The 22,701-nt window shown below is 44.9% G+C and overlaps 1 protein-coding gene across 1 annotated transcript; it reads right to left on the bottom strand.

Annotated features, from left to right (window-relative positions):
• Positions 1-3,328: 3,328 nt before the first annotated feature.
• Positions 3,329-21,550, bottom strand: spire1b (spire-type actin nucleation factor 1b). Its single transcript, XM_062986004.1, has 16 exons — positions 21,076-21,550; positions 17,664-17,695; positions 14,936-15,169; positions 14,428-14,553; positions 12,910-12,981; positions 10,998-11,162; positions 10,795-10,881; positions 10,438-10,567; positions 8,348-8,496; positions 7,547-7,640; positions 7,315-7,457; positions 6,483-6,620; positions 5,555-5,625; positions 4,966-4,993; positions 4,338-4,474; positions 3,329-4,108 (listed from the first exon to the last, which is right to left on the bottom strand). Exons 1-16 carry the CDS (start codon positions 21,353-21,355, stop codon positions 3,844-3,846), a joined length of 2,151 nt encoding a protein of 716 aa, XP_062842074.1. The 5' UTR covers positions 21,356-21,550; the 3' UTR covers positions 3,329-3,843.
• Between the last annotated feature and the right edge of the window lie 1,151 nt (positions 21,551-22,701).

The following is a 22,701-nucleotide window of genomic DNA, read 5'->3' as shown; positions in this document are numbered from 1 at the left end:
TGCATTTGCTTCCAATTTATTGTAATCAATTTATCTTCCTCTGCTGGTGGATCCCTGATTGCAGTTGAGGTGGGTACATTGTGGGTATATCGCTGCTCACGCCTCATCCGACCTGCACACAGCCCTTAGGGGAACCCTTTTCCACCCATGCACCCTGCACAGGCACACTCTGTAACAGACGTACAAATGATTATATACACCGATCAGCCATAACATTAAAACCACCTCCTTGTTTCTACACTTACCATATAGAAGCACTTTGTAGTTCTACAATTACTGACTGTAGTCGATCTGTTTCTCTACATGCTTTGTTACCCCCTTTCACCCTGTTCTTCAATGGTCAGGACCACCACAGAGCAGGTATTATTTAGGTGGTGGATGATTCTCAGCACTGCAGTGACACTGACATGGTGGTGGTGTGTTAGTGTGTGTTGTGCTGGTATGAGTGGATCAGACACAGCAGCGCTACTGGAGTTTTAAAACACCGTGTCCACTCACTGTCCACTCTATTAGACACTCCTTCCTAGTCGGTCCACCTTGTAGATGTAAAGTCAAGAGACGATCGCTCATCTATTGCTGCTGTTTGAGTCGGTCATCTTCTAGACCTTCATCAGTGGTCACAGGACGCCGCCCACGGGGCGCTGTTGGCTGGATATATTTGGTTGGTGGATGATTCTCAGTCCAGCAGTGACAGTGAGGTGTTTAAAAGCTCCAGCAGCGCTGCTGTGTCTGATCCACTCATACCAGCACAACACACACTAACACACCACCACCATGTCAGTGTCACTGCAGTGCTGAACAGCATGAAGGGGGGCTAACAAAGCATGCAGAGAAACAGATGGACTACAGTCAGTAATTGTAGAACTACGAAGTGCTTCTATATGATAAGTGGAGCTGATAAAATGGACAGTGAGTGTAGAAACGAGGAGGTGGTTTTAATGGTATGGCTGATCGGTGAGCAGCAGTGAGTTACACAAGCCCTGTCCTGGGTGTGTTACTGCATTGTGGACCCATTGTGACCCTGACCAGGATAAATCTGTGGTAAAAATGAATTTAATCAGGTGGACGTGATTAATCAGCGTAAGAACGTATTGCATTCTTTTATTACCGTCATTCATTATCAAGAAACAAAAATAATCACAGCACTGATCCACTGTACAAGCACAAAATATGTACATGCAATTTACAGCCGGCGTTTAGATCAAGGGGTTTCACCTCGTTCGGGATTTGAACCTCCACACGTCCTTAAAAAGCAGGATTACTGAACCTCATCATGTCTATCAGCAAGCTGCAAGTCCTAGTCTTAATGTTCCGCACAAAGAAATCTGCTCCAGTTTCTTCCCAACATTAATAAAAGCAGTTTCCAGCTCTGGGAAGTCCTGGGATTTGAACTCGCAACCTTCTGTTTCCCAGCACATAATGTTCAAGTGCTCTGAAATAAAGAAATCCATCAGTCAGGGTTGTGCTTCGCCTGTTGCTTAGGTGCTCATAATCGGGACTCCAGTTGTCCAGCTGTGTCCGTGGTGTGTACAGATGTGGTGTGTACAGATGCGGTTTGTACAGATGTGGGTCCTGATCTGAACCTCTGGGAAAACCTGAGAACAGTAACCTGCAAACCCGGATATACAGAAAACAAACGTCGCACTCGAAGGTTTCAGCTCTCTTCTCATCCTCTGTGTAAGTGGGACTGGGTGAGAGACGACCGAGAAACAAGAAGTTTTTACATCGTTTTTACATCGTCTGAAGGGTTTTACACTCCCAAAATATAATAGCCTATCACCTTATCAGGGCGATTTGAGACTGATCGATATACAGGAGATTAAAATGTACATAAGTGATCATATCAGCAGATAGAAACGTATACAGCCGACAATAAATCTCTTAATATTAAATACTAAATATTTCTTTATTTTCTGCATCTTCCCCCAATTTTCCTCCCAATTTAGGCATATCCAATTACCCGATTGTTCGATCCCCAGGTGGTGCAGTCCGCGGGTCCTTTCTGTGTGGAGTTTGCATGTTCTCCCCGTGTCTGCATGCGTTTCCTCCCACAGTCCAAAGACGTGCAGTCAGGTTAATTGGAGACACTGAATTGCCCTATAGGTTAATGGGTGTGTGTGCCCTGCGATGGACTGGCGCCCCATCCAGGGTGTTACTGTGTGCCTTGCGCCCATTGAAAAGCTGGGATAAGCTTGTCCGACCCTAATTGGACAAGCAGTTAAGAAAGTGAGGTCTCTACTGTTGATGACCTCCACCCTGACCGAGGAGAGCCGTGACTAACACACACCCCCTCTGCGACGTGTGCAGTAGCCGACCAGTACGTGACGAGTTCATATGGAGTTCAGTCTTGCACTCGGAGAGTCACACTGATTTCCAATTTCTCTATTTGCATTGGCACCATCGATCAGCCAGTAGAGGGCGCAATAGCATCAGTTATGATGAATCCCCTCCGGAAACCAACCCGACGGACAAGCCAATCATTTTGCAGACGCTTTATTCAAAGCAACATACAGTACTGTGACAGAGCAAATGAGGGTTAAGGGCCTTGCTCAAGGGCCCAACAGTGGCAACCTGGCAGCGGTGGAGGCTTACTAGTCCAGTACCTTAATCGCTAGGGTACAACTGCCCCACCAATCATCGTACATGTGCCGGTAACAGAGCTGAGATTCGAACTCACACGTTTGAGATGTCAGCTCTGGTGTGCTGGTGTGTTTTACCGCTGTGCCATGTTACGTATGTGGGAATCTGTGCCAGTGCAAACAGTGCACTCTCCGAGGATGGCGGCAGGCTAGCACATGCCTGCTATAAATTCTATAACAAGGTTTTAATACACGGGGGAACACACTATGCTTTCTGTTTCACCACCACATCCAGGTAGCTTAGACTCGAGCCCAGATATCCATGATGGTAAGCTGGCGCATCAGGCTGCCATGCCAGTCGAGCGGCTCGAGTTCTAGTGGTTGGCGGTTCTAGCAGATTAAACAAAACAGTGCAAACAGTGGGTAGTGCTGTCGCCGCCTTACAGTGTGGAGTTTGCATGTTCTCCCTGTGTGTGTGTGTGTGTGTGTCCTGTGATGCCAGGGCACTTCCTTCCTTCCTTTCGCCCAATGAATCGCCCACCACAACCCTGACCGGGAGAAACTGGTGGTAAAACCGACAATAAATGATTGAGTACAACAAAAGTACTCAAATTAAGGGTCGATCAATTATAAATAAGTCGAGGTATGAACGTTTTAATCAGCTCCGCCACGTAATGCCACTTTTACTCTAAAATTCCCTACACGAATGTTAATATTCAGTAAGTAATTCGTTTTTATATTTCATATTTTATTACAGGAGGGTTTTCTACAAGTACATGCCATCTCAATATTTAAATTTGAGTAATTTGTGCTTTTAGAGAAGCCCTGGTGTCACGACACCCAAAACTGAGAGTCCTATACCTCTGATATGTGTTTAGATCTACTAAGAGCACTGGACCGGAGTGGATCTACAGGACCTACAGGATCTACAGGACCTCACATCAGTGGCCACGTCAGCACATCACGATTCATATAAAAATAAATCCGGTCTGATACTCTGAGCTGTACACCTGAACCTCTAAACCATAATAAAACGAAAATCTATTTACACGTCCAGCAAACGCAGATCCGCCCCGGTGCAGTGGCTTCAGTCATTCAGAGTCATGTGTGCTTCAGTTAAACTACTGACCACACACAATATAAAGAAATAAAAGCATTCTGTCATTCAGATGGACTGATTCACGTGACAATTCACATACAACGAACATCTGAACAGAAACGTTGTTCCGGTGACCACATGGTCACGTTCTGGTCATTTCAGCCCTCAGACCTCGTGAATGGTCCTCTCCGAGGGTCTGTACTCGCTGCTGCTGGACGAGGGCGCCACGAACGAGCGGGTCTTGAGTTTCATCCGGCCGCGTTTGGTGGCCAGGGACATGCTGTGCTTGCTGGACGAGATGATGTCCGAGATGAACTTCTTACAGTCCACGCACACCTCCATGGTGCTCCAGTCCTCCGTCAGGTCCCGGGGGAGCTCCAGGTCCTCGCGCGAGGACGGGGACGGGGACTGGCGGGACGATCTGGACAACCTGGGAGAGACACAGAAAAATGATAGACCAGACTGTTAAAGGACTGACCAATATACCAGTTACAGTAAAAGTACTGACCACTATACTAGTTATAGTAAAAGTACTGACCACTGTACCAGTTACAGTAAAAGTACTGACCACTGTACCAGTTACAGTAAAAGTACTGACCACTATACCATACATTACAGTAAAAGTGCAAATTTGCACTACGGGAACTGAATCGTGGTACCTGCTCATGGTGCGGTGCAGGCTTGGTCGCCGCTGGCTTGTGCTGGTCTTTTCTGTTTTGTCCCGTGATAGCGTGGAGGTGGACGGTCCCAGAGAGTAGATGGGTAAACTACCGTACGGTTTAGAGGGCAACCGAATCTGTGGGAGCACAAACATACACTCAGTAACACGGTCAGTACGTTATAAACAGGACTGGGCGGTAACGGAACACCCACAGAGACAAAATAACCCAAATGAAAGATCACTGTAGCTTAATGATGCGCCCACGTTCATCTTTTCCCTACAGCGCTCAATACAGGGATGGAACAAAGGATGGTGGAAAGCTAGTACATGCCTGGTATAAATTCTATACAGAGCTTTTAACACACGGGGAAACACGCTATGCTCTCTGTTTTCCTTCAACCGATTGTGCTTCCATCACAACCAGGTGGTAGTGGCATAACGTAGACTCAAACCCAGATATCCAAGAGTCTGGTCACTGTTAAAGTGGCAGAACTGCCCACAATATCCTAAGAAAAGGGTTTAGGATGTAATTTATCTTGAAGTGGATGCTGATCTGGTGCAGTGGGCTGGAGGTTCTACCAGAATAAACAAAAATAAGAATAAAATAAAGTAATTAAACGACTGACCTTCTTACAGCACTGTGAACACACGGGTCTGCAGAAGAGAAAGAAAATCATGTACTGTATGTAGATAATGTATATGTAAAACTTTTTAATACATTATATGGACAAAAGTATTGGGACACCACTTTTAAATACCAAATTCATGTTTTTCAGCCCCAATAGTTGCTAACAGGGGTAATAAATCAATCATATAAAAGAAATGATCTATTTTTATTCCTGTTGGGGGTCCCTGCTGAGTCTGGTTCCTCTCAAGGTTTCTTTCTGTAATTTTCGGCTTGCTCAACAGGGGTTTTTGGTCTGTCAGTCCTGACTTTGCAGCAACAGTTTAGGGAAGGACCTTTCCTGTTCCAGCATTACTGTGCACAAGAATCGGCCTGCACAGAGCCCTGACCTCAGCCCCACTCAACAGCTCTGGAATTAACAGGAACATCGACATCAGTTCGCAGCAACACAAGCACCGTCATGCTTCTACTGAACCGGCACAAATTCCCACAGACATACTGTACTTCAAAGACCTGTCTCAAACTGCTGAAAATGTTATATCAGGTGTCCAAAAACTTTTGGTCATACAGTGTTGATGGTTGATTGTTACCTTTTGCAGAACTGGCAGGTATACGACCAGGTGAAGAAGGAAAATCTTTTGGTCCGACAGCAGAAGCAGAGCTGCGTAAAAAAAAAAACATTAACGAGAATCAACGTGAATTCAGAAACATCACAAAGCGCTAAAACCACGCGGCTCTGAGCTAGAACAGGGCAGAGAAAAGTATTATTAAAGCGGTACCTTGTAACACAATGTACATTGTCGAGAAATTTGTTTCCTTAAATGCGACGTGTTCAGCCTTTAAAAAAAATTATTTACTTTATTTCAAATTAACAATGAACAGCCGCATGTTCAGGTAAAATAAAGGTTTTATTGTGGTTTTATATTATATTTAACTGTTTATTAATTATATTTCAGTGTTTTATATTATATTTGTTTTATTTTTAGTGTATAAGTGTCAAAAACAACCTCATTATTTTACATACGGGACCATGGACGCATTAACAGGTTTCTTAAACATCCTTATGGGAAAAAATACCTCGAAACTCAACGTCTTTAAAACTCAACACCACTCCCAGCTGATCACCAACAGCTGATCGATGCTTTTTACATAAAAACAAACATCTGTAACAGCAGCACAAATCCCCACAGATAATCTACACGCTCCACCATCATGTTACGCTTTACTTTCTTTTGTAACGCCCACCGTTGATGACGCAGGCTTGGTTCCCAAAACTGGTGGAAACGCCATTCTCTACAAAACACCAAGGTTCAAAGAAACCTGAACAGAACCGGTTCTAGAACCAGAACCAGAGTTCTTTTGGTGGAAAAGCGCTATTAGAGTTCCCTGGAGTGTTCCTAGGGTTCCTGCTGCAAGACCTCCGAACGGCGCAGACCTCCAAACAGAAATGATTAGCATCGTTTCATATTTGCGTTCCCCGTACGTGGGGTCTGCTTACACCCCATCCCGCTTTACTACCTTTCCTTTCTTCAGTGCGTTGTAGACGTCTTTGTACTGCTGGAACTTCTCCAGCTCGGCTTTAACCAGAACCTGTCGGATGTGCATCACCTCCTCCACCGTCAGAGACAAGCACTCCACCGGGAAACAGAACTCCTCCTGCGAGCAACACACACACACACACACACACACACACACACACACACACACGCACACACACAGCGGTCTCTTTAATAGATTCACATGTAATAATACAGTCTACAAAACATCAAAACACAACACAAGAGAATTCATTCATTCATTTATGGTGCGAGGTCACACACACGGCACAGGACGTTCACTTATTCACACACTTGCACACCCAAAGGAGTGAATTAGAGCAGGCAATCCACCTTCTGCACGTGTCTAGGTATTGGGAGAGTACTGCTGGAAACACAGACTAAACCCTTCACAGACAGGGACCGTCAAGGATCGAACCCAGGTCCTCAGGACCGGTGTAAGTAAACGTCTGTGTGTGTGATGGTACCCTGAGCGGGTTGGCACCAGATCCACCTAAAACCTGACAAGAATTCAGAATGGTAATGAAAATGGGGGCTGGGGCGGCATAATGGGTAGCACTGTCGCCTCAGAGCAAGAAGGACCTGGGTTTGATTCCTGTCTGTGTGGAGTTTGCATGTTCTCCTCCTCCCACAAGTCCAAAAACGTGCAGTCAGGCCCCAAGTGTGTGTGTGTTCGGTGTGTTCCCTGCTTTTCGCCCAATGATTCGAACCGTGACCCTGACCAGAATGAAGCGGTGGTAAAACAGACAGTGAATGAATATATAGAAGCACTCATGAGCTTCTCATCCACGCACCAGGGATCTGGAGCTCTGGCGGGACGGAGGGACAAACTGGCGCACGTTGGTGGGCGTCTCCTTCTCTATGGAGTGCCTCCGCTGAGCCGGCTGCTTCCTCTCGGGCTGCGGCGTGGACGAGATGGGCAGGAACATGGGAGGGGCTGAGGGGGAGAGATTCAAGAATTATGGACGGTTCACGTACGGCTCAAAAGGTCAAAAGTTTAAAGACAGGACAGGTTTAGTAACTCACTCTTCTTTCCTACGGTGGACTCGGGCGATGTGTCCTCCACGTTGGGGGTGGACATGCTGGAGCTGCTGGCTGACCTCTGACCTGCCGTCTCATCCTGCAGAGAAAATAGAGATCAAAGTGAAACGCCCGACCTGGGCACAGGGGCGATCGTTGCTATTTACGTGAGGCATCATGGGGTGCTCAGGTGGCACAGCGTTCTGACCTCAGCCCCACTGAACAGCTCTGAGGCAGCTGTAGCCTAGCGGTTAAGGTACTGGACTAGTAATCAGAAGGTTGCTGGTTCAAGCCCCACCACTGCCAGATTGCTGCTGTTGGGCCCTTGAGCAAGGCCCTTAACCCTCAATTGCTCAGACTGTATACCGTCACAGCACTGTGAGTCACTTTGGATAAAGGCGTCTGCTAAATGCTGAAAATGGAAATGGAATGAACCGGAACGTCGACTGAGGCTTTCTTGACTAACATTAGCGCCCAGCCATATAAATGCACTTTTGACTGAATGGGCACAAATTCCCACAGACGGAGTCCGCTGTTCTAGCTGAAAAGATCCGGACTGGGCAGCTTGTGGTGATGCCTAGGGGTCCAGTGCATGTGCTTTTCACCAAACACCCCAGAGAAGGTCGCTGGTTCAAGCCTCACCACTGCCAGGTTGCTGCTGTTGGGCCCTTGAGCAAGGCCCTTAACCTTCAATTGCTCAGACTGTATACTGTAACTGTACTGTAAGCCACTTTGGATAAAAGTGTCCGCTAAATGCTGAAAATGTAAATGTAAATGTACAGGCCAGATATCATCAAAAAAACTCACGTCCGAGTCGGAGCTGGTCAGTTCGGCGAGGGTGGGAGCGTGAAGCCTCTTCCTCTGAGTGCCGCCGGCACCGTTTTTCTGAAGCGATGAGCCGTTAGCTAAGGACAGCGAGCTGGAGGCCTTCTTCGCTCCTTCTGGGGTCGAGATATCTGGATGCAGACAAGACGTAGAGCTTAATAACAGAACATGACGCTATGTAGAGACAGCACACACCCACACACACACACTACAACAGGGATCCTTTTTTAATTCTTTATCATTTATATCTCCTCTGCTTTTCTCCTGCATGTGGAGGGCTCACACAGGGATCAGTATGGCGTACGGAGAGTCACACACTGCTCTCCATTATTCACCATGTGTGCAGCGCCTCGGCCAGCCAGCAGAGGCCGCTATTGCAGAAGCGATTAGGAGACACTGCGACTCTCCCACCCGGCAGACATCACCCAATCACGTCTGCGTGTAGTCACCCGGCCGGTCGATACCAGAGCTGAGATTCGAACTTTGAGATATCAAAACTGGTGCGCTACCATGTTTTGGCCTTATAGTGTAAATACGCTGGTTGATTAATCCAACACGGCGCATGAATTGCACACCAAACACACACAGGATATAAAAAACACCTATTCAAAAGAGAGGGGGGTGTAAACAAACAAGTTGCTCCGACCAGGAAATATACAGTTATACAGTATGGACAAAAGTATTAGGACACCCTTTCTGTTTTTATAACAGCATAAGGTGCTTCCAACTTCGCAGCAACGGTTTAGGGAAGGACCTCTCCTGTTCCAGCATGACTGTGCCCCTGTGCACCAAGCGAGCTCTACGTATAAAGCTCTGTTTAAAGAAACCAGAGTGAAATGCTGCCATCTTTTGACTGAATGGGCACAGATTCCCACAGATATAGTTCAAAGTCCTGTTATAGGTAAAAAAAGATCAGACAGATTTAAAATGGTACGTCTGACAAGCTAGGCAGGTGTCCAAATACTTTTGGCCGTACATTGTTCTATATAAAAGCAGCTCCCTGGTTTGAAGTGTGTTAAAAACAAACATGGAATGAAGGAACAGACGCTGTCGCACGACGGACCAAAACATCACAAACACCCACAGCACCGAATCACGACAGGGAACAAACAGCAGGGCGGCGCCAGCCTTTACCTGAGGAGTCAAAACTCTGAGACATGCTAAGCGGCCGAATCGCTGCAAGAACAAAAGAGTCGGCAGGTTAAAACAGGCAGATATTTTTACGCCCGCTGCTCCCAGAAGAAGATGTTCACATCGTATACTGGTCGTACCGTATATTTCTATACATGATAGGGACAAAAGAATTGTCACCCCTCCTAATTACTGAGCTTAAATATTCCCATCAATGCCAATCAGAAGTATAAATCAGTGATGTTAAATAAATCATATACATTTAAACACAGGATGTTTGGTGTAGAGAGAGAGTCTTGTTCTTTTATGACTGAATAGACATAAATCCCCACAGGCACACTCCAAAATCTAATGGAAAGCCTTACTAAAAAAGTAAAGGCTGTCATGTTTAAAAAAAGATGAGGGTAATGCTACAGGAATGGAATGGGGTGTCTGATGAGCTTATTGTAAGGTGTCCGTATAGTTTTGGTCATGTAGTGCGTCCACAGTTTCTCATTGTACTCTTGACCACCGGTTTGAGAGGCCTGTAGACCAGCACACACCTACTCTGACATGTGTAAACACCTTCTTTATGACCGTATACACACATGAATACATATTGCGCCGATCATTATCGTCTGTCCAAAAACAAAGGGTAAAGCGCGGCTCTCTACAAGTGCGGCTCTCTGTACAATTTACTTCACATCACAGTGTCGGAGGGGGCGGGTGCTAATCTGCGACCCTTCTAGGTCAGCGTAGGTGTGGTGCGAGTTGAATTAGGGAAACGGAAATGACTAAAACTGGGAGAAAGTAAAAAAAAAGGATTTATTTCACCATGTGACCTTTATGAAAGTGGTTGAGGTGGCGGTAGCCACGCCCATGATTTTGACCCATGATGGACCACACCTCGGGGTGTTAACAGCGGTGAGTTTTTGCGTACAGATGTGCATTTCCTGTCTCACCCATCCTGCTGCGACGAATCTGGTCAGGTGACACCGGCCGGAGCTTCCTCTCCGATTTGATCTCCTCCAGGATCCGTTCGTGTAGGCTCGGGGGTCGTTCCACCTGAGGCTTCAGCTTACGGGCTGATACCTACGAAGACATAAAAAACACAGAATTGAGTCATATCCAGGTGTTGCATGTGCTACACTTGCCTGTCATATCTGGCAAGGCAGAAGGGCATGATTCTGTAACCCAGCCCTGCCTGATCTCCACGGCAGGTGTGCAGGCCGTCAGTGATGCTCCCACCACAGTCCGAGACTCACTGTGCTTGCAAACGGGGTGTAATGTGTAGAGTCATGAAGTGTGAAGGTACTTACAGGATTGAGAGGAGGTCTGGACCTGATGAAGTCCAGGATGACCTCATGGGCGCTTTTCTTTAACCGAGGAGGAATATCTCCATTAACCTGAGAGACACAGACAGGAGAAACACGTAAACTAACAACTATAGGTCTCCCTATAGAGCCAATCAGCTTGTGACGAATAGTGTGTGTGTGTGTGTGTGTGTGTGTGTGGTACTCACCATGACCTTGCGCAGCATGTAGCGTTTAGCCCGGATGTCGTCCATCAGCATTTCGTAGGGTGTGAGCTGAAACTCGAAAGGCAGAGGGTTGTACTGACGTTCCTGCACCTTCTTCAGCTTCACGCCGGTCCTCAGGTCCCTCATCACCTGCACCCAGAACCGCGCCTGCATCCACATCACAGAGCCGCTCTCAGAACCAACAGGGTCTGATGTGCTGGATGGTCTACTGTGTTCTCTCTAAACTATAGTTTGGTCGGGGATCAATACATTTTTATTAATCGCTTTATCTGGGTTGGGGTTGCAGTGGGTCCGGCTCCTCCAGAAAACACAACACACAACACATTCTGGCTGTCACAATGATTTTGTGTGCTGTAGACACCTGACTACCCGCTGTCATGCCCTCCCATTTGGGGTCTGATGTCCTTCTTTTTGGGGTAATGGAAGTAACCACCCTCAGCCCAGCCTACAAGCATCTAAGAAAAGCTGAGCCCCCCCTCAGCCCACACACACACAGACCAAAAGGATACAGTAATTCATTGCAAATCTTTACTGACCAAAAATACATTGATTATATCTTCTTCTTTTTTTCATTCCTCTTGGATTCATTTTTTTTCTGCTAAACATTTAGCTAAATGTTAAATCACCAGACACCAGACAGACGAGTGTGTTCGGTGACAGACTGCTGTCTCTGTCGTGCTCAACAGACAGGCTGTCAGACTGTTTAACACCACATGACAGCGGGGAGGTTAATATTAATATTATACAATATTATATGGATAATACATATACTTGTATATATTGTTAATAAGAGTATATAGACTACTGCTCATATTATTATTTTAGCTGTATTTTAAGCCATAGTATCAGACGAACAATTGCACATCGTTTGCAATTTTTTTGCATATTGCATATTGTATATATGCACACTGTACATTTGTATTAGTTCTTCTTTTTTTCCTTTTGTTCTTGTTCAGCTACTGGAGGCCAATATCTGTCTATCTATCTGTCTGTCTGTCTGTCTGTCTGTCCATCTGTCTATTTATCCATCTGTCTATCTATCCATATGTCCATCTATCTATCTGTCTAAAATCAAACATAATCAACATTTATGAGTGAAAATATCCTTTTCTAAGTTAATTTTTCGCATCCATGCTGTGTGTTATTTTAAGTTTATTAAAAATGTGCAAATTGTATTTTTGTATTGACAAACTCTGAGCAGCCAAATCTTGGGCACCACATGTGGTGTTTGGCGCGCCCTTGTGGTTAGGAGCCATGGCTTTACAGTACGGTTTAAATTGAAGTCCATATTACATTTACATTTTCAGCATTTAGCAGACGCTTTTATCCAAAGCGACTTACACAATGAGCAATTGAGGGTTAAGGGCCTTGCTCAGGGACCCAACAGTGGCAACTTGGTGGTGGCAGGGCTTGAACCGGCAACCTTCTGTTTACTAGTCCAGTACCTTAATCACTGAGCTATCACTGGCCAACATATTAATGGCGAATGTTTGTGTAGCACTTTGTACTTATACAGCAAGGTTTTAATCTCAATATATAATAATGGAAGGGGCACCCCCAGTATTCAGATATGCTCAAAATGTCCCCCAATATACTCCTGTAAAATAATAAATAAACATTAACTGTTCATAACTTTAGGAATGGAATGTGTTCCCACAGATGCTGATAGGCAGGAACCCCAAACCCCAAATTCAACCCCCCTAAAAAAGATTTGGCCCATCCAATGTTCAATTCATGGCTACAGCATTGGTATACAGGTACTGACTGGAGCTATTCTGATGCATCAGTCCCCCTCCCTCAACCCCTCCGCGAATGAAACCACCACATGACCCCTGTTGAGCAGATAGTGTTTGGGAATTGAACCCACAGTGTCTTGCCACCAGCTACAACTCACCCAGTCTGCGCTCTGAAGCTCGGTCAGCTCTTGGGCTGAATCCACGGAATCGCCCTCCATCCTGCGCAGGTTCTAGATCACAGACAAGAGAACCGACATCACCAACAGAGACACCAAAAACAGAACAGGCCTCGACTGAGACCTCAAACAACCTCATTTTCATTGGTAGTCTAACAGTAGGTGGCACTGAGGCACAGCTGTTAGTTTGGTGCCACACGGGTTTGAACCTCGCCTCCGGTCCCGTCTGCAAGAAGTGCATGATCCCCAAGTGTCCACAAAAGTTAGATGCATGAATACGGTGGCTGGCTTTACTTTTTTGAGACGACTTCTGACAAGATTTTGGAGTGCGCCTGTGGGAATTCATGCCTATTCAGTCAAGCAAAGAATTATGACCCATGTTCAACAAGAGGGCCATCCCTGTGCTTTTCAGCAGGGTTAAAGGTCACCGATTCTATACATCTGATAGCAATTTAGTCGGGGTGTCCCGATACTTTTGCCCATATAGGTTATGTAAGTGAATTTCTCAGTGGTGCTGTTTGAATGTGGAGCCTCAGGCAGCTTCATAATGGAGCTTTAGAGATTCAGAGCCGCCTAACAGGCTTTCTTTATGGTGGGCTTTTGTTCAGACCGAAAATGAAAGGGTGTAACATTAAACCCCTGTGGGAACAGACGGGACCGCCTTACAGACGAAACCGGCTCGTTTTACGCTCACACACACACACACACACACACACACACACACACACATCAGATGAATAGTGCAGGCTGGGGTTGCCAGTGTAGTGCACTGAAAGTGAAAAAGCAGCAGCTAATAGATCCTCAGCAGCGTTTGCTCATGAACGTCCTTATTAAAGAGCTTAGCTCCACGGTCCTGCATTATTTATTAATCCTGCAATAAAGATCACAAGCTGTGACTACACCTCACTCTAATCCAACACATTATTCAGGTGGCTGCGTCATTTACGACCAGAACTAATGAGACGAAGAACGTTTACTCCTGTCTGTGGATCAGAATGTGCGCTCAGATCCATGTGAAGACGATCGGCTCTTCTGCTTTGACAGCTTCAAGCATCTTGAGCTCATGAGTTTGAATCTCAGCTCTGCTAACAACCAGTCGGGCGCCTACATGGACAATGATTGGCTTGTCCAGGGTACAGAGGGCTTAAAGGATTCCTAATAACTGCTGCAGCTATAACCTCTGCTGGCTGATCAATAGTGCTGCACATAGACGGAGGATAACGATAACGTGGATCGGTGTGTGACTCTCCATGCACGATACGGATCTCCATATAAATCCGCCTCGTGCAGGTGAAAAGAAGCGGTCAGGAGTGGAAGTCTGCAGCAGTAGAGGTGAAACACGATCAGGGAACTGGATATGACTAAATTGGAGAAACTGCACAAGAAAAGAAATATCTGCAAGCAATGGTGCTCGGATGCTGCAGCAGTCTCAAGTCCGTAATGACGCTATACAATAAATATATAGATATTATTGAAGGGGGGGCATATGTTGCTCCTCACCTCTTTAGCGCTCCTGATCTTCTCCAGGAAGGTACGCAGCTCCATGGTTTCAGCGTATAGGGCGCGGCACACCGCCTGGTAGTGATCAGGGGCGTCGGCCGGGCTCGGAAGGTGAGACGCGCACAGCTGCAGGGAAAATAACAAAGAAAACGTCATCGCTCACATTTCATTCACAGTGATAAACGTCATGCTAAACATGATATTAGATTAACGGGAGCTCGTATAAACGGTACGTTTTGCATGTAAAGAACAAAGTTATTCAGCATGTGCATCACTCCTCACTCAGTTTAGCTGACGGAACACAGCCAGGCCTGATATAGAGCCCTCATGAAGGAAGATGACGACCACTGCGTAAGTGTACGAGACGGCCAGAACAGAAAAGGAGCCACTGAACCACATTAAACCCCGTGAGTTCCGTTACAATAAGCATGTAATGAGGCGCCGGTGTTATGACAGTGTCTACATACTTTTGGCAATACAGTGTGAAACGTGACTTTAGTGGAATTACCTTGAGGACGTCCCGATAGCGTCGAATTCCGCCGCCCTGGCCGAGCTCGTCCTCCTCTTCGTCCTCGGTGGCCTCGTAGCCCTCGTCGGGACAGGGGTCGGAGTTCAGCTCGCCAGCATTGGTCATGAGGTCGATGAGCTGCTCGAGTGGAGGGCTGAGCTCTCGCTCCTCGTTGTCCTTCAGCCCAAAGTCCAGAGCCTTGTAGATCATGATGCCCAGAGACTCGATCACCCGCTACACACACACACACACAGTTAGATTGGACTTGGACTCTGCTTTGACTCGGTTTGGACTTGGACTCTGCTTTGACTCGTTTTGGACTTGGACTCTGCTTCGACTCGTTTTTTACTTGGACTCTGCTTTGACTCGGTTTGAACTTGGACTCTGCTTTGACTCGTTTTGGACTTGGACTCTGCTTTGACTCGTTTTGGACTTGGACTCTGCTTTGACTCGATTTGGACTTGGACTCGACCCTCTTTAGTCTCAGTCTTGACTTGATCACGGTTTTTCCTCTTCTTGGGCTCGGCTACAGCCCGTCTATTCAAGCAACGCAAACCAGATCTCATGTTTTCACCATGGCAACCACAGTCAGGCTCAATTTGGTGTGTGTGTGTGTGTGTGACGGGGAGCGCTGTCCACACTCAATTACCCAGTATAACCACATCAACAGACCAGTTTCAGTAATAATGACCGCTTTGTCCTCATGTTACCTTTTCTCTCTTTGATAGTAGCCAAGTCACCGACCTGTACGTCATCTGAGGCCGCGCCAACGCCGTACAAGCTCTCGAATAAAGGAAGCCCTGTCCTGCCAAGCAATCAACCAGCGGCGTGAATCGAACCTGCTTCCTAATAACAGCTGGAGGTTAAACGAGACCCGTTACTGAAACCTGTTTGATTTAATAAAATCTCCACTCCAAGATTAAAAAATGCTCAACTCGATACCTGATCAACGACCCATCAGGCAAAACTATGTGTAAACCAGTTGGTTTAACACACTAACCCACCGGGACTCAGCGTATGAGTCTTAGAGGTGCGACCAACCTGGCCAGGCTCTCAACAGACCGCTGCGTCCAAGGAAAGAAAGCCCGGCTCCTGCTAGCATGTAGCTGTTCTCGACCAGTGAGACTGTTGTGCACCTAGCAGAGGTCGCCAAAACGTACAGGGGAACCGAGCATGTCCAAAGTGGAAGAATACAAGAGGAACAAAGGAACCTTCGACCAGCACATTTGTGTTGATGTCTGAAGGGTCGATTCCAGTCTAACAGAACTTTGTTTGCATGCAGGAGCGTCTTAAGTTCATTTAATCGTTTTAAACTGCATAAATAAAGCCAAAAAAGTAAGCAAATAAGAGACTGTTAGGATTTTAATGTCAAAACATCCCCAAATGACAAAATAAATGTCGTTTTTAATTTAAAACCGCACACGTTACAGACAGCGTAGCCTGAGCTTTAGCACTCTGTTCTGGATTCCTGTTGAATAGAAGACGTAACTCATATGTTTAGATGTTGATGAAACTGGTATCAGTGTTTGCATCCATTTGTCCGACATTAAAGCCGTGAGGAAATGAAGTAAACTGGGTCGTTTCCTCTGCAGGGACTGAACTGGGCGACCGTGTGTCAGACAGAAGGACTTCTCTACAGAAATAGAAGCCGAGCACACAGAAAAAAAAGAGCGGTTCTTATTCAGCTCATTTTTCATCCTGGTTCAGTGTCGGAAACACGGGGTGAGAGGTAACGCGCTGGACTCTGAGGTTATCGATCAGAAAGCAAATCACACTGAATTACTGACTCACTCACTCACATGTAGGGCCAATTCAGAGCTGCCAATCTACCTTTTGCATGCTCTTTGGAGGCCATGTGAGCCTATATCATAAGGACATAAAGAGGTGAACTTGGACAAAACTCACAGACAGGGGCTAGAGTCCTGAATTTAAACCAGATCCCAGGGACCCTGGAGCTGTGCAACACTCACACTACCAAATACTCTACCATACCATACCATAATAATAATAATACCAGGACACCAAGGTGCTCGAATGACATGGAGGTAAATTACTCTAATCCACTACTGCTGGGATAGTGGAAAGACTCCATCACCCGCTACACACACACACACACAGTTAGATTGGACTTGGACTCTGATTGACTCGGTTTCCCTTCTGTTTGAACCTGGACTCTGCTTTGAAAGTTAAAACTGGTCTCTGCTTTGACTCAGTTTCACTTTTGTTTGGACTCAGTTTGAACCTGGACTCTGCTTTGACTCTATTTCAATCTTGTTTGGACTCAGTTTCACTCTTGTTTGGACCTGGACTTGGATGAATTGGCATCCTGTCCAAGTTGGGTTTCTGTATTTATACCTGGTGATTCTGGTGAAAACTGACCCACATTGACCCTGACCAGGATAGAGCAGTGATAAAACATGAAAATGAAATTAAAGAGAAAAGAAACAGGTCATCGTTTTGTTTACCCTGTTTACAGTACATGAGCAAAAGTGTTTACACCTGGCAACCACAGGCTTATCATACATTAACATTATTACATTGTGGGCATGTGCATGTGGGAATTTGTGCTCATTCAGCTTAGAAGCATATATGTTTTTATAGAATTGATGTTATACAGTCAGCATTATGTGTGGTTAAAAAAATCTAAACTTTATAACAGAGAGTTTTTCCGTTCCATTCATTCCTGACCTGTGTGAAAATGTAAGAGTGTGAGGAGCGTTCCACTCACCGTAACGGATGAAGACGCTGGACGCTCTTTACCTGCGGGGAGAAGTCGAGAGGAAAAATCAGTGTACAACATTTAAAAATGTAAAAAAATAACACTGTGTAAACAATAAAAACGTTTCAGTGGAAAGAAACTTGATTCTATATGTGAAAGATTAGTAGAACCAACAAAAAGTGACTCATGAAGCCCAAAATAAAGCTCAGAAATAGATCCTGAAGCTCGAGTGACTCAGGGTGCGTCACACCTACACTGTACGGATAAAGTGCTCACAAATATAAAGGTGTTGATGACTGAATTCATGTGTTTCAGCCACAATAAAGACTTGAAGAAAAACCCAATTTAAAAACCAAGAAACTCCCGTGTCCTGCACAGAGCCCTGACCTCAGCACCACTCACCAGCTCCGGGATGAACCGGAACTTACAAATTCTGTCATTTTTTGACCGAACGGGCACAAATTCCCACAGACATAAACCAATCAATGTCTTGCGAGAAGCTCTTCTCAGAATAGTTGCCGTTGTTCTAGTTGAATTAATCACACAGACGTTGCTCTATTTTAATACAGGTTTTATTTCATGTCAGTGAATCGTCTGACAAGCTCACAGTCAGGTGTCCGAAAACTTTTGCCCGTATAGTGTACTGCGAGGAAACAAATCCCAGAGTGTGTGTGGATAGCAGACACACCCGTCCACACATCGTACATCAACATAACTGGTCCAGTCGCTTCAGGTGAGTTCAGCTCGAGTCAACAGTCACACCACACTGTGTACACACACACACAGGCACACACGCACACACACACACACACACACACACTTATCAGCTATAATCTACTTCTCACTCGCTGTCCTACCCAAAGGAAAAGTGTGAAAGTAAAACATTTATGGGAATTCATAAAAAATGAGGCTGGATACACTATATGGACAAAGTATTTGGTCACATGACCATGAGCTTGTTGGACGTCCCGTTTTAGACTTTCACTAGACTTTGAGGTGCAGTATGTCTGTGGGAATTTGTGCCCATTCAGTTCCAGTGTTCCCCAAAGGTTCCTGTGTTCCCCAAAGGTTCCAGTGTGTTTTCCGAAGTTGTCGGACTCACTGCGACCCTAGCCAGGATGAATTAGTTAGTGTTTAAGGTGGTTTCATTGGTTCCATTCATTACAGGACAGGTTACAGGTTACCCATGATTCATCAGTTCAAGTTTAGCGTCAAACACTATCACGGCTGAAACTGAATCTTCATCTCCATGCAGACACAGGGAGAACATGCAAACTCTACACAGAAAGGACCTGGACAGCTGCACTTGGGAATCAAACCCAGGACCTTCTTTCAGTGCTACCAACAGAGCCATTGTGAGTACAAATACATGTACACGTACACTGTATTTATTAAGTTCAATCTGGCAACCCTGATTATTCCGAGGCAGGTTGGTTGCACATTGCACTGTAGATAACAGGACTGTAATAATAGCAGCAATAAACAGTGATCGTTTCAGTAAAACATGAATGCATTTGGGGAAAGTCTATCACTGTTATGAGAACTTAATTCATCACAGTTACTTTGAGGTTATTGTGATTTTAAGATGATCACGTGACAATTTTTACAATCCTACATTTTAATGTACCGGCACCCCAGAATTATAATATCGTTCATCACTTTATTAATGACAGTTTGATCATTAATGTTATTAGGAGTTTTGTTGTAATGTTTGCTAAACTTTCCATCACCTCTTTGTGTATTTTATTAATAATAAAATAACTTTTGCTCTCTATTTCCTCGGCTTGCTCCTGTTAGGGGAGCTGACACAACCCTCCCTATTCATCCGGGCTTGGGACCGGCACTACAATGCACTGGTTTACGCATCCTAGCGGCCGGGTACCTATAGGACAATTCAGTGTCTCCAATTTGCCTGGCTGCATGTTTTTGGACTGTGGGAGGAAACCGGAGCACCTGGAGGAAACCCACGCAGACATGGGGAGAACATGCAAACTCCGCAGAGAAAGAACCCGGACCGCCCCACCAAGGGATCAAACGCAGGACCTTCTTGCTGTGAGGTGACAGAGATACCCACTTAGCCACTGTGCCACCCAATAAAATAACTTTTGCTATTAATAATAAATTTTGTGATTTATATATTAGTAGTATTAAAAAAAAAAAAAAAATGAACTCATTGATTGCTACGCTGGGATCCAAATGCATGAGTAGTTGTAAAAAAAAAAAAAAAAAACAGTAATTTGACTGCATATTTAGTGGCAAACAATATACACTAAATGGCCAAAAGCATTTGGACACCTGACCATGAGCTTGTCGGACATCCCATTTAAAAAACAATTGGTATTAAAATAAAGTGACCTCTGTGTGATCGTTTTAGCTGGAAAAACAGACAGCTTTATCATAAGACTTTGTAGTATGTCTGTGGGGATTTGTGCATGTTCAGGGCACTGTTGGAAAGAAGAACGCCCAGTACATTCTGAAGCTGTTTAGTGGGGCTGAGGTCAGGGCTCTGTGTAAACACTGGAGTTTCTTTAAACCGAGCTTTGTCTTTATTTATCTTGTTTTGTGCAGGGGGTACACCATAACATCCCTTTTTTGGAAGCTTTATTAGTAACACTGCTGCACAGACAGGGTATGATTATTCAGCACCTGTAACAGCAGGAAGGACAAACTATCAAGTTACTAGTTTTGTTGGTAACTTGGCTGCCATGCAGTTATTGTCAGTTTGTGCTTTTTGTTTGTTTGAACTGCGTTGCTTCACAATTTTACATCCACTTGGTTGCACCCACGTTTAAAAAATCCTCCTGCATGCCTGTTATTGTGTCCATATGAAGCAGAGGAACTAAACTGAACTACACAGCTATATGTTCCAGAGTTCCCCAAAGGTTCCAGTGTTCCCCAAAGGTTCCAGTGTTTCCCAAAAGGTGTCCCAAAATATTTTACTAACAACTCAGACACTGATTCTTGGAGGTTGAGTTCCTCTGCTGCATGATGAAGACACAGTTGAGTCTCTAGTTCACTTTTATTTAGCTTCAATAATACACAGGCTTTTCTGATAATAAACAATAGCCTGCCATGGCTGCTCCCTGTTTACACTGAACCCATGTAAACAGACGCAAGCTTGCCGACACAATCTGGCAACCCTGGGTATCGCAGTGCAACCAAAATCACACCTTGCACTTCAGGCCTGTACTGATTATATACTAATAACGACGCTGGAAAATATGATAATGCATTATAAAAATGCATCTACAATTTGGTTCTTGTATGTAATAAATGTTGGTGTTTAGTGATAAACAAAAACATAAAACGTATTTAAACAATCTGACCAAGAGGAAATCAAAGCCACCAATAAACCACCAATAAATGATAATAGAAATACAAACAATAATAAATGAGGAGATGTTTTCCACACTGTGTTTACCTGCAGATCTTTGTATCCGAACAGTTCCATCTTTATTAATCCTCACATCTTCAGGTCCTCTGATGATCCCGGCCTGATCCGAACCCGAGCTCAGGTTCTCAGATAGATCCCTACAGCACTGGTAACACACCGCCCATGCCTGCTCCTCATTTATGGGCTGATCGTACAGAAACAGGATCTGCCCCAGCGACAGGTTTTCATCTCCATCCGCATCTTCCATCTCCATGTCGGGATGCGCAGTGTGAGGAGCCGCGGCGTCCATCAGCTCATCATCACACATCCTCCTCTCCTCTCATCTCATCCTCTCCTCACACACATCTTCATCTCTTCATCCATCCAGTAATCATCCATCCATCCATCCATCCATCCATCCATCCATCCAGAGAGAGAGAGAAGGAGAACAACAGATCGACGAGCCGCTGAGAGCTGAACAGATCCCGCTGTTTACCTGCACTCATCTGAGCGCAGTTACCAACCAACCTGCACCTCCTGCACGGGCTGTGTACAACGCGCATGCGTCCTGCACATCGAGTTTTAAGACACCACCCGGTTATGGAGCCTCAAAAGGGTCAAAATAACGTGGACAAAATAACGGAAACTCACAACAACACATTAACATAAGAGTTTATGAGTAGTGAGTTTATCATTTGCCACCGGAACAGCTTTTATTTGTTCATTTATTCATTTATTATTTTTTTCAGTAACCATTTTATCTTTAGTATTATTTAGGATATGGGCATTGTCATCCATCTGTCCAATGTTTCTTTCACTTCGCCCATTAGTGATCATTAATTGTTGGGATGATGTCTTTAATCTCTGGGGTGATTTTAATGCCAAGGTAGGTGAATCCATCCTGTGCATTAATAAATGGGGGTTTTACAACTGGTTTTAGTATTATTTATAGCATTGACAGTGCAGGATGGAAATTGGATCAGCATTTTTTCTGGGTGAGGGAACGGGGAGAAAGAGCCTCAATAGGTTAAAGTAAAAAATAATTATGCAGCCATAAAGTATAATATACAACAATAAAATGTACAATAGGTATTTATAAAGAAACATCAAAGGGGAGCAAGAAAAACCCAAGTAAGTAAAATTATCAAACCCTAATTAGGGTACTAGTCCTGTGCCTTAACCACTAGGCTACGGCTTGCCCTTTACAGTTCACTTTACAGTTGTTTAAGCTCTAGCTTGTGGCCCAGTTTGGAGGTTTTGTGGTTATATTCAAAACCACATATTTCTCTTAAGAGTAGATTAAAACAGTTCCCCAGTACCTCAGGAGCAGAACTGTTAGTGCAGACTATCATGGAAAGTTTAAACATCAGCCAAGCAATTTCATGACTGATGATTCACTTTATGGCTTTAGGTGTGGACCCGAGGTTATAAGAGCACAATGTTTATACAGCATACACAAATCGTTTATTAATAATAAGGCAGAGAACACCCAGATAAAGTGACGTAAAAAGTGACTTTTAATGATAAGCTACAACCCAGCTAACAGGGAACGTTCCCAAAACTTCCACTAACGTTATGTAAAAGTTTTCCTAATGTTATGAGCAAACGTTCTCACATGTGTAATGTTATATGAACGTTATTTTAACGTTTTTTGTTTAAACAAAAATGTAAAGA

Source organism: Trichomycterus rosablanca, chromosome 23 (genome assembly GCF_030014385.1).
Source record: "Trichomycterus rosablanca isolate fTriRos1 chromosome 23, fTriRos1.hap1, whole genome shotgun sequence".
Taxonomy (NCBI): domain Eukaryota; kingdom Metazoa; phylum Chordata; class Actinopteri; order Siluriformes; family Trichomycteridae; genus Trichomycterus; species Trichomycterus rosablanca.
Note: the sequence above shows the minus strand (reverse complement) of the source record. Positions and strands in the feature narration are given on the sequence as shown.

Excerpts from the sequence above, each read along its gene's own strand:
- spire1b (XM_062986004.1), bottom strand. The coding sequence starts at position 21,355 with ATGTGTGATGATGAGCTGATGGACGCCGCGGCTCCTCACACTGCGCAT. Across the intron at positions 7,458-7,546 it reads GTCCACCGTAGGAAAGAAGA|CCCCTCCCATGTTCCTGCCC; the intron begins GTGAGTTACTAA and ends TCTCCCCCTCAG. Across the intron at positions 4,994-5,554 it reads ACCTGCCAGTTCTGCAAAAG|ACCCGTGTGTTCACAGTGCT; the intron begins GTAACAATCAAC and ends TCTCTTCTGCAG.